Source organism: Gopherus evgoodei, chromosome 4 (genome assembly GCF_007399415.2).
Source record: "Gopherus evgoodei ecotype Sinaloan lineage chromosome 4, rGopEvg1_v1.p, whole genome shotgun sequence".
In the NCBI taxonomy this organism is placed as follows: Eukaryota; Metazoa; Chordata; order Testudines; family Testudinidae; genus Gopherus; species Gopherus evgoodei.
In genome coordinates, this window is record NC_044325.1 from 84,668,654 (window position 1) to 84,681,264 (window position 12,611).

The 12,611-nt window shown below is 42.9% G+C and overlaps 1 protein-coding gene across 1 annotated transcript in view; it reads left to right on the plus strand.

Moving 5' to 3' along the window:
* Positions 1-12,611, plus strand: part of SLC1A2 (solute carrier family 1 member 2) — a 136,477-nt gene that overhangs the window by 110,504 nt on the left and 13,362 nt on the right. The window contains exons 7-9 of the mRNA XM_030560053.1: positions 288-521; positions 5,178-5,372; positions 10,165-10,299. Coding sequence (XP_030415913.1) covers positions 288-521; positions 5,178-5,372; positions 10,165-10,299 — 564 coding nt within the window. The remainder of the gene's footprint in view (positions 1-287; positions 522-5,177; positions 5,373-10,164; positions 10,300-12,611) is intronic.

A 12,611-nucleotide genomic window follows, 5' to 3' on the forward strand; every position in this document is an offset into this window, starting at 1 on the left:
GTAGAAACCTCAGGATTTGGCCCCTGAAATATTGTAGTATTACTTTTAGTGGGGTATTATGGCAGGTTCCTCTGAATAGGCTTTACTCACGCCATATTAAGAGAGGCATGAAGGACAGCCACTGAACCACCATCATTCAGTAGTTCTGTATCCTCTTCACATCTTTAAGTGTTCAGTCTAGAAGCCTGGATCTCCCTCCATAATCCCACATGTTTTTGTGCACAGGTTTTACGGCTGCATGCTGCAAGGATCAGTTCCATCTGTTTGTTCTGTTTTTTTCCCCCTAGGTACTCTCCTTTCGGCATTGCCTGCCTTATTTGCGGGAAAATCATTGAAATTAAGGACTTAGAAGTGGTTGCTAGGCAACTTGGAATGTACATGGTAACAGTGATCGTGGGCCTTCTCATCCACGGTGGGATCTTCTTGCCTTCACTGTACTTCGTGATAACAAGGAAAAGCCCCTTCACATTCCTTGCTGGCATTTTCCAGGCATGGATCACAGCTCTAGGCACAGCTTCCAGGTACTCCATGTGAACTGCCACCTTATTTATATTTTAGCAGCTCATTAGCTGCCATTTAGACTTTATGCAGCTGCTGTTCTGACCTTTACTAGAAAGTTATTTTATCATTAACACCAATCAGTAAACAGTTTTTGATCACCTTAATCTATTTGGGAAAAAAAAATCTTTACCTCACACTCTGTAGGCTTTAAAGAGAGGCAGGATGGATAGTGGCCATAGAGGCTGGATAGTGTCCTCAGGCTGAATGTCAAGGGACCTGACTTCTGTTCCCTGCACTGCCACTGACTCAATGTGTAAACTTGTGCAAATCAGGTAACATCTGTGCTTTAGTTTCCTGACCTGTAAAATAGGGATAATGCTACTTACCCACCTTGGTTAAGCACTTTAACATCTGTGGATGAAGTGCTATGAATGTTATTAGTTATTAAATGGAAATGTACAGAGCCATAATTGTCACAAGGCTCCATATTTGTCACAGTTCTGGGGTTAACTGCACCTCTGTGGTCTACTCAAGCAGGCCCCTTTACATTGCAGGCCTTCAGTAACACCTCTGTGAGTGGATCCCCACATCCCTCTCTCTCCAGACCAGGGATTTAGGCTTGCTGTTCCCCTGCAATTCACAGAAACTATCCCAGCAGCTCTAGTCTCAGTCCAGCACCTGCAGTTCCACTCTCTCCCAGAGGCTATGACAGTGTTTACCAATGACAAGTCAGCTTTTACAAAGTACAGTACATTTATTCTAGGGCAAAAGTATCACAGAGAAATATATCCTGAAACTATAAACCCTCTGCATGTGTGCTAAGCTTACTAGATGTTACCCATCTTTCACATGGAGATCCTGGCCAGTTCCACTCCTTCCCACTCTTCCAGCAGGGCTTTTTCCTCTTGGTTATAGTTTCATGGAAGTTTGAGGATAAAAGTGAGGCTCCCCGAGCCAGTTCAGGCTGACACTTTATACCAAAAGCCTTAACTTGTCTGCCACACCTTTTGAACTGGGTCTGAACCAGTATGTGCAATTTGCCCCAGAGATGGTACTTCTCTGGAGCTGTTTATCTGTTCCTGGATCTGCAGTAGTTATCCCTGTTGATTTTAATTCCCTGGGGTGGCACAGTAACCCTCCTCCTTGGAGCTAGCAGACAATCCCCATCTCATGAAGGTGAATATAGACACACATTTATGAGTAAAAAAAAAATGAGGAGTCCTTATGGCACCTTAGAGACTAACATTTATTTGGGCATAAGCTTTTGTGGGCTCAAACCCACTTCATCAGAAGTATGAAGAAAGAAATACGTGAGCAGGTATAAATACATGAAAGGATGGGGGTGCTTTACCGAGTGTTCGGTCAGTCTAACAAGATAAATCAATTAACAGCAGGATACCACCGAAACGGGTCACAATTGAGTAATCCCTTTGCCCATAGCTGATGTCACAGCTCAATATAGAAATATTTTTGAATTTTCCATGTTTTCAAGATCTCACATTTGTCACAATATTCACATTGCTAAGTTTCAAGTTGGGAACACAAGAGGTAGATGAAGGTCCTATACTGTCACCAGCAGTTTCACTTATGACTGCTTCCTCCAGGCTGGAATTTAGGAATACCCTGAGTGATAATATTGAGTAGCACAAGCTGTTTAGTTAGTCTTGGAGCTAGAAAACCACAGGGTATGTCAGTGCACTTTGACCTAAATAAAGTTCTATTTATATTTATAAGAACTCAGCTCCTGATTCTTCTCTACCAAAAATGACACAACAGGTATCCCATGAGCTCTTTGCAAATGAGGACTGGGAACTATATTTTGCCCGATCAGAAGGAAGGAGATACTCAGTCTCATTGAAAAGTCTATTTTTCTGTGTCTTTCTGCTAAATTTGGCAGGGTAAAGTGGTTTGGATAAGGATCTGAATTGTTTAGTCTTTCATCTAGAGCACAGATGTGCTAATCAGTAAGTGGAAAGGGAGTTGGAGACTTGATGATTCAGGAACTGGTAATAAGACATGGTGCTTTCGCTAGAGATAGTTGGTTTTCAATGGAAAATTGGGTTTTCAACTTAATTAAGTCTTGCCCCTATTTCCCCTCTATGGGTTCTGAACCCACAGCCAGACTGCATCTCCCACAATGCACCATAGCTAGTGACTTCTATGATGCACTGCAGTGGCTCAACAAGACAGGAGATTGTGATGGATCAGGAGAGATATCTGGCCTGGGAGCCTGGCCCATAGAGGAGAATGGGGGCCTAAGACACACAAAAACTACAACTCCAATGTGGCACTGAGGCAACATTTCTGAATCAAAGTGTTCGGTTTTCAACAAAAGGTTTTGGCTGAAAAATGTTGGGTTTTGTCCAAAATGTTTTATTCATCAAAGCAATCACAATTTTCCACAGAAAAAAAAATCTGTTACGACCAGATCTCACCCACTGGTTCACATATAACCTGGAAGTCTTTACCATCTGCCAGCTGTTCAGAGGCGTGTGTGAAATGATTCAGTAGTTCTCAGTCCAAATTCTTATAGACAAGTGTCCACATCACAAAAATAACTATCACACTATTGCAGCTAGCGCTCTTGTTTAGGTCCTCACTGAGAAGCCAAAACTCTTGGACAATCAAATACTTCCTCATACCATGATTAAGATTGTTAGGACGATCTTGTACTGCTTTTACCTACCCTGCACTTCTTTCAGAGGTGATAAAAAGCACTTTCTATCCCAGAGCAGTCAATCTGGCACCATTCGTGAGCACAAAGTTCACTTATGTTAAAAAAGAAAGTAAAATTAAGGGGAAAAGGTCTTGCTTGTCCTCCAAATTACAAAGCAACACCTCAGTGTAAATGGCAAAACCAGGGGAAGTCAGTTACAGCAGCCCTAGGTAGGCTACTGCCGTGTACATGCTTTCATCTCCGCTCCAAATTGTGAAAAAAGTGACTCATGTAGAAGAAAATGAAGCTTATTTAATTGAACATCAATGGTGTGTCTGAACTGTGTTTTCCATTTCTGAGGAATAAGATATGGAAATCCCTTTGTCATGGAAGCCAGCACAGCATAGCAGAGTGAAAAAACAGGAAGTACTCCTCCATCAATGACCCACAATAGACATTCAGCCATCTCCATACATGCAAACAGCCATACACATGGACTAAGGCAGCTCATGGGAGAATATGCCTTACATTTCCCATCTTGAAGTGAGATTATTCTGTTTTTTTTATATATACTTTATGTGACACCCAGAATGAATATTTGGTTGGCTGTGGTAAAAAACTAAACCATATGGGTGCCAGAATAGAGTTGGCTGAAGCTGTTTACCAGGTTCATGTAGCTCAGTGAGTGAGAAAAGCAGTCAGTCATTATAAGCACAGGACCGGGAGCCAGGAATACGAGCACCAAACTGCCTCTGACACTTCATCTGTGATATTGAAGAAGTCACTTAATCTTTTGGTTTCTCATTTTACCCTTCTGTAAAATGGGGATATCTATATTGTCCTACTTCATAGAGTCACTATGGGGACTAAGTATTGAATATGTTAAATACTGAAGTTGCAAGGCAGTATATGCAATATGTAGTAAGGCTTTATTGCAGTATATTTTAGTGAATTCAGCCCTTTGTTCTGCTCACTATAAGCAACAGTAAACATTCTTGTCAGACAAACACTAGTATTGACACAGTAATCAGGATGACCTTTGAGAAATTTCCATTAGCTCACATGGAGGTATGCAAACGAGTTGGTACAGACATGCTTCAGCTATCTTTATATTGAGCGACTGCTCTTAACAGGAATTTCCCCAGAAGAGTGTTCACTTTTCAGAAGTGACTCTGGTCAGTATGTAACCAAGCTAATTTAGTGGAGGGTTGGACCGAGTCAAGCACTGAAAATGAAAAGCATCAATATATGTAATTGAATTGGATTCATTAATTTAGAGGCAGATCGTTCAGCTGAGCTAAGTACACTTGGGCAGCAGAGGAAGGAGTCTCAATTCACTGGACAGATAGAGTGGTTTGGAACAACTCTGCTGAGGGTACTTAGGCCCAACGAGTGAAATAGCCTGCTCTGCTCCCTACAGAGGGGATGGCGAGGAAGATCCACACAAGCACCTGTTCATCAGCGCCAGCCTTGCTGTCCCCCAAACTCTGAATGTGGAGTGCATAGGCCACTGGTTCCTCTGCAAAGAACACCTCCACAACTGAAGAGAAGCAGGATTTGACCCTTCAATATTGATTTGAATTCCCATCGCAAAAAGTCATTTGGCTCTGTGCTTTGAAAAAAATCCAAGAAAGAATTCATAAATTGGATAGAAATTCCAACTAGCCCCTGTGTGACCCAGAATGTCACCTCCAGTTAATACTGAAGTGTGTCTTGATTGAAAAAAGGTTTATGGACACAGGAGGATTAAAGACAACATTTGGCAAAGGAAGGGAAAATATGAAATGTTGCCAGCTTTCTAGCAATGAGGTACTAAAAATTACATATTAAGCACTGAGCTTATCTTTCCCATAGAATTCAGTAACTTCTATTTGGTTGCACGTTCTTTAATGCACGTATTGGACTTGAGAAAGGAAATGGTCATAGCAAAATTGCAATAGTTCTGATCTTGTTCCATCATGCAAGAATATTGTGTACCATGTAACCCTGTCTTTCTTCATGTCTTTGCTCATTCTTTTAGTGCTGGTACATTACCTGTCACTTTCCGTTGTCTTGAAGAAAACTTGGGCATTGATAAACGTGTCACAAGATTTGTCCTGCCTGTTGGAGCAACAATAAACATGGATGGGACGGCTCTTTATGAAGCAGTTGCTGCAATCTTCATAGCACAGATGAATGGAATTGTGTTGGATGGTGGGCAGATAGTCACTGTGAGGTGGGTTCTATATGTTTCTGCAAAGAACTGGTTCTTTGATTTAGAAGGCTGTATAGCATGAAGATGCAATGATGACTTCTGAATGCCTATGTATTCTTACACAGTGAAACGTATGGACTTTGGCTTCTCACAGTGGCATTCAATGGATAAGACTGTTAAATAAATATGGCCCTAATTCATAGGATCTAAGACCAGAACGAACCATTGTGATCCTCTAATCCGACCTCCTGTATTAATACAGGCTGTAAGACTTCCTAAAGAGATTCTCCACTGCCTTGCACTGTGTGTTGCCATCATTTGTGACTTCTGGATTAGTAACATTTTAAACTTACTTTGTACAGGAGTAAATGTACAGGAGGGAGGGATAGATCAGTGGTTTGAGCATTTGCCTGCTAAATCCAGGATTGTGAGTTCAATTCTTGAGGTGGGCCCACTTAGGGATCTGGGGCAAAATCAGTACTTGGTCCTGCTAGTGAAGGCAGGGGGCTAGACTCAATGACCTTTTGGGGTCCCTTTCAGTTCTGTGAGATAGGTATATCTCCATATATATTATATAACACAAGGTGCAAAGCAATGGTCTTATCTGTCCAACACAATAAACTTAGCTAGATGCAGAGGGATGCTGCAAGCAAGGTACAGGACATTAATTATTTAGAAAGTCCATACGAGTACTAATAGAAAAAGACTTTCCCATAAAAGTATCCATATGGTTAGCTTGGGTTATTCCTTCTTATTTTGCCAATTAATAATAAAAATAATAACCTTGGTGCAAGGCATTTTCCAGCTGTGAGGGGGCAATGGTGACGAAGAGATATGGCTGTAGTGTAACATATTCTGGCATAGTCCAGATGAGCAGAGGGATTTCTTGGGAGCTGCCATCTGCCAGTAGACATGAGAGCAGCCCTCATGCACTTTTACACTTGTCCTAGGGCCAGTTTGGCTCTAGGCAGCCCCTTTGATTAGAGGAAGAGGGGCATATATGTCTCCCCATCTCACATTTACAATGAGTGTTGCTGTGGCATGAATATTGATGTATCCCTTCAGTTCCTAGAAGCAAGGCTGGGAGTCACACTACTCTATTCTACTCACCACTTGACAGTTCCTCCTCCAGGCTGTTCTGGGGATTAGTTCTGCTCAGTTAACACCCCTTTCCAGCAGTTGCAGTCCCTCACTCTCTGTCTGCAGCCCTTCTCTTGCTCGAGGAGCTGCTGCTTCCTCTTTGTGATTCAGCCCCCTGGACAGAACAGTAAGTGGTTTTCCCTTCCGGGGTATGATACTTTCCAGGTATCTCTGGACAAACAGATTCAACAGTCCTCACATCCACTGCCCTACCTCTGTCACTCCTGCTGTGACTCAGTCTGCTGGTTCATTATCCCTAGTGATACCACTCTGGCAGGCTTAGTTAGTAAGAAGGCCCACCCTCTACTCTGGGTTCCAGTCCAGGTCCCTTTACCAAGCAGTCAAGGTCTGCAGCTTCCATAACCTTACTGCTCTTGCCTTGGGGCTACTTCCTATTCTGCTTCCACTCACACTAGTCAAATCCCGGTCTACTAGGTCTCAGGAATTCCTCATTCTCCTTCCCTCAGTGAGTGTGACTATCACTCTTCACCCTGTAGCCTCCTTTTTGTTGCCAGTCTCTTGGCTTTATGTAAGCCCCATCTGTTCCCTCTCAGGTGATCTAAATTCCAATTAGCGGCTTCCTCCTAGCCTAAATATCTTTCCTGTCTGCCACTTAATTGGTTAATTAGGTGTGCCTGGCCTAATTCAGTCCTCTCAGGGCAGGTGTGGGAAGTGCACCCCATCACACAGAGATGTCACCCATTTCAAGCAGGACTACATCAATGCTCGCTAAGGGACATTTAGTGTGTTCCAGCAGGGTCCACCCAGGCAAATTAGAGAGGAAAACACTTGTGTGCACTATAGCTCATATCCCCATATGGCCCAGCAATCCAGCAAAACCTCATGTGCAGGTGTAGAACCACTTGGTCATGTTCAAGAGGCACTAGAGAGGTACAAGTCTTGGAGAAGTTGGAACATGGCTGGGTGAGGGGAAGTGGCACTGAAGACAGCTTACCCACTGGCTAGAGAATAGGTAAGGCAAGTCAAAGAAAAAGAAACTTCAGATAAATCTAAGGGTGAATGTAAGTAACTACCAACATAGTTTATATTGATCTATTTCTATTTAATAACTTTTGCTGATCCAAGTGGCAGGGTATCAGATCAGTCCTGCCACATGAAATGAGTTTGACACCCCTGAGCTATCGTTACAGCGAAATAGACTGGAGACAGTAGATCTTAAATTCTATCTCAGTGTGCTCACATTAACCCAGAGTACAGTAGATATATTCCTATTATGTCAAATCATTACATATAGAACTGTGTGGAAATATCTGGAAGCTCAAAGGAATACACACATTTAAGTTAGGTAAGTATAATTTTGGAATGTTTTACTGTAATCCAATTTAAAGTCATATTCGATCCTGTTACTAAAAAAAGAGAATGGCAAAGTTATGACTGTTGCAGCTGAATTGTTTACAATGGAAAACATGACAAATGCACTAAGCCTGACATTTTGAATCATAATAATTCAAACCACACATGAATGCTGCCAAGTTTGCCTTTTCCTTGTGTCTCTAATCCACCCACCTTCCTCTTAGCTAACTCCTTTTCAGGATAAAGAAGTGCCTGCACTGGAATTTCTAGTGCTGTGTTTCTTGCCCAACTATATTAGCAACATATTTTCCAGTTCTTTGCCTCCTGCAGGTTACTTACAATAGTAAAATATGGGTTTAAAGGGGTTAGGTTGCTTCTCTCAAAGGCAGATGCTGTAAAGTTGGACCTTGAATAATACAATTTAGTTTTTAGCAATAAGAACATTCCTTTTAAAGACGAGTTGCTAATAAAATATTTGCTGGCAGAGGAAGTTCTCGGACTTGTTGATCTGAATTATTCTTCCTGCTCCTACTCTAAAAAATTGTCTCACTGTGCCTGATTCAGATTTCGTACCATTTGTACACTAGTGCATTTGACCCCCTGAACTTTCCAGAATTATTCTTAGTGTATGCTGGTGTGAGATCTGAATGAGGCTGACAGCAGTGCTCCTGTGGATTAGCCATAGGAAAACTGCCAACTCTTTCCCCAGTGCAATACGATGGGACGACATTTGTGTTGTGACACCCAGACTATGTTCTGATATGGATAGAAGATTGTTTTCTTATGTCTGCCAAACCCAACTAGCAATGCTGGGGTTAGGTTCAAATGACCCAAATGCAGGCTCAGACAGGTTTAGTAACTCTCCTTTTTGTACCTCAGATCTGCCCTTTTGGGCATTTCTGCTTTAACCCAACAACCAAACCTGGCAAAGCAACCAACCCCTTGGAGATGATAATCCTGGAAATGGTAGGGGCTAAAATACTGTGTCCTCACATTAGAACCATGCTGTAGCCAAGTATTTACCCCATGGAGGCACTTATTCCCCCACCTCTTTATTGGAAGCACTTTAAAATTAATTCCTTGGTGAAACAACAGCATCTCAAATGTAGTAGTAAATAGCACGATCTATTTCAGAAAGACAGAGATTTCTTTTATTTTTTTTATTGTTCCTTGGCTCCCTTGCTGCCTAATTTATTTTCCATTCTACAAAGGAATGCCTAGTGTCTCTGAAGCTTTAGCCTGGTTTTTCAGACTTCCAGCATTTGTAGCACAGACCTTCACTGTACTCGACTTTCACATTCTACTAACTGGAACAAAAGCAGGCATGGCTCTGGATTCGCAAAACCTAATTGACTGAATGTTGGTTTTGCGAACCAGAACAAAAGTGCTTTGTATCTGGGCTTGGTTTATCACAAGCTCTGAGAGTTTTGAGCATGTGACTGTAGGATACATGGTCTTTCACCATTTCCTTATTGATAACAACCAATTCCCCACACAGGGCCTGCTCTAGGCACCAGTGCTCCAAGCATGTGCTTGGGGTGGCACTTTCCAAGAGGCGGCACTCCGGCTCCTTTTTTTTTTTTTTTTTGCTCGGGGTGCAAAAAGCCGGGAGCCGGCCCTGAGCGGAGGTGAGCTGCGGCAGTGGGTGGCGCAAGAAGGGCTTCAGGAAGTAACCCGGAGGTTACAGTTGCCTGCTCCCCCGAGTGCGCCGCTGCTCCGCTTCTCCCCACTCCCTCCCTAGGAGGGAGAGGTAGGAGGGGAAATGCGGTGTGCCTGGGGGAGGAGGCTGGGCTGGGGATTTGGGGGAAGGGTTAGAATGGGGCAGGGAAGAGGTGGAATTGGGACGGGGCCCGGGAGGGGCGCAGGGAATTTTTTTTGCTTGGGGTGACAAAAAACTTGGAACCTGCCCTGTCCCCATACTATTCTCTCACAAAACGAACTGCAAGCTCTGTAAATTAACATTAATGAACCGCACTGGAAATTCAGGCTGCAGCCCCTACACTGCAGAAATTCCAGTTGGAATGTGGAGGTGGATATGGGTAAAAGCCCTGGATTCAAACATCTCTGAAATGTAGGGAAGGAGGTTGAAAATCAAAACCAGGCTAACAGTATGAATGTTACAAATTGCCTTTATCTTTATAGTAGTCTGAACAAACCCCCCCAGATCTGAACACTCTTAAACTGGAGTTGGTGGAGGAACAGAATCCTGAAAGTTGTGGCTTGATCCTATCTCTAGTAGTTATGCAGCCCTGTATTTTCTCAGACATGCCAGGTGAAAACCAACCTTTTGTTTTAATCGAGTACACATTGAAAGTCACATCCTCCTTGTTGTTACCCAATACTGTGTTTATTCTTACAGTCTGACAGCCACCTTAGCAAGTGTTGGAGCTGCCAGTATACCCAGTGCAGGACTGGTCACCATGCTTCTCATCCTCACTGCGGTGGGTCTCCCTACTCAGGACATCAGTCTGCTTGTTGCTGTTGACTGGCTCTTGTAAGTAATAGTGACTCCATGATTCAATCTGAAGAAGTCATCATGTACTTACATCAAGTAACAAATAAGGATTTACTCTTCTCTGCTATCTTTCTATCATGGATCTCAAAGCACACTAAAATATACCTATTGTACAGATGGAGCAACTGAGGCACAGATAGGTGAAGTGGTTTGACATGGACCACTTAAGTCAGCATTAGAACAAGAAATAGAACCTAAAGGGCAGATCTAAACTATGGCTGGTGTAATTTGCAATAGTTACACTGAAATCAGTTGACTTAAACAATTGACTTCAATGGAGCTATGACAATTTATACCAGCTGAGGATCCTGTCCCTAAGAGGCTTGACTCACAGACTCCTGCCAAAGCCACTACATTCCCTAGAGATATGTAACCTTCCAAGCTGTTGTTCCAAACTACAAACATAGTTCAATAACAGTTATTTAACTCTGCTTTTATGTTTCCTTATTATAATTCTTGTCTAAATGGAGGGTTGGGTACCGAGTCTGTGGATGGGTACTGCAGTGATGTCTGTCTAGAACAGAAGGATTTTAGATGGCATTGGGCATTTGTATTAATAATGTCATCTCCAGTTACATTAGCTAGAATGAACATGCTTCAGGATACAGCCAACTGCTTGAGGTTAGGAAGAAATCCCCCCACCATACCCCCATGATAATAGTTGTCTGTTATGTTATGGGAGTGTCAGGTACTTATGGAGCTAGAGCTACAGATGTGATGGACCACTGATCCATCCAGCATAACAAGTTCTACGTTCCTAATAGAATCAGGTTTCTTCATAGAGTTCTTCTCAACAAAGACACTATAGGATGAATATCCTAAAGAAGCCTACAAACCAAACAAAATGAAAAAGCAGACTGGAAAATGGAAGGATATTCGTGGTCAGTTTTTACAAGGAGATTCTCTAAAACATGACCTGACCTACCTTTCAACCTCAGGATCTTCGGATTAGAGTCCTTTCAGTGCCATTGCAGATCCTCAGCCAAGAGACATCCACCTGTTCCACCTTTCTCCCAGAGCTTTCTGTCCCTCACCTCTGGGATTTAGAAGCTCCATTAATAATTATAACAACAATAAGACACCCAGAGTCAGATCCTCAGGTGCATTTTAGATTGGAGGCATAGACATCTTTGTGCCACTTTGCCACAGAGTTCCCAGGGACCAGTTCATCCCATCAACACAACTTAGAGCAGTCCCAGGGCTCCTCTAAGTTGCACTGATTGGTGACAGGCCCCTAGAAACCTTCACATCAGCCTGAATTGCTGTAGCACAGTGCACTCCGGTCACTGCCTTTCCTGCTTCAGCACATCACTACACAGCCTAAGCTATAAGGTTGCAGGTAGTAATGCTGAGAAGAAGTGTAACACTAGCTATGCCAGCTTTATACCATTTACTGATTTCTCCATGCCAGAGCAATCCCCAGCAGCCCAACTGATGCATCTGAGTATTTGGCTTTGAAACTTTAGTGACATAATGTGCTATTTATCCCTTGTTGCCACTGGCCCTTGTTGCCTTATTGGGAAGCATTCAAGGTCTCAATCTACCTCATAACATAGCCCCTGTAGCCATCCTTCTGTGAAATATCTGCTAGATCTGAGATGAGGGATTTTCTTCAGTTACAGTCAGTGTATCACCCTGTCTGTGAGACACCAGCGTCTAAGAATAGTTCCCACTTCCAGTTCCAGCTATAGGGGAAAATGAGGCAGGAATTTACAGCTGGGGCAAGCAACGGGAAAACATGATTTTAAAAACTATATTGTAATTGTGTGAAATCATAGCTCAGAATGGGGAACCAGGGTGGGGCTCAGCAGGCAGCTGGAGAAGGGAAAAGAGGATATTGTGTGGCTTTAAATACATTGGTGAAGTCATAGCTGAAAACAGGAAAATGGCGTAGGAATTTGCAGCTAGGAGCGGCAGGACAAGAGGAGGTCCATGCTCAGGTTTTAAATATATGTTTTCATTGGAACTCAAAATAGGCCAAGTAGATAGGGTTCTGCTACTGGAAGGAGGATGTATAAATGTAGCATGTGGTTTGTTTGGGTTTTTTAGGGAAATGTCATTTTAAGCTCTGCCTACACTAGTGAACCTCAGAGCTGTAATTCATGAGAAGTGCTGCTCCACTGGTGGGAGCTACAGTGTGGGCAGGGACCAGACAATTTTACCACCGTTTCATCGAGCCCTGCTCAGAGGCATGTTAAACAACATGGGAGTAGAAATGCCTATGTCGTGGAGCTGCACAGGTGGTGAATCCCAGTTATGTAGCTTGCTAGTACAGACAAGGCCAGAGTCAG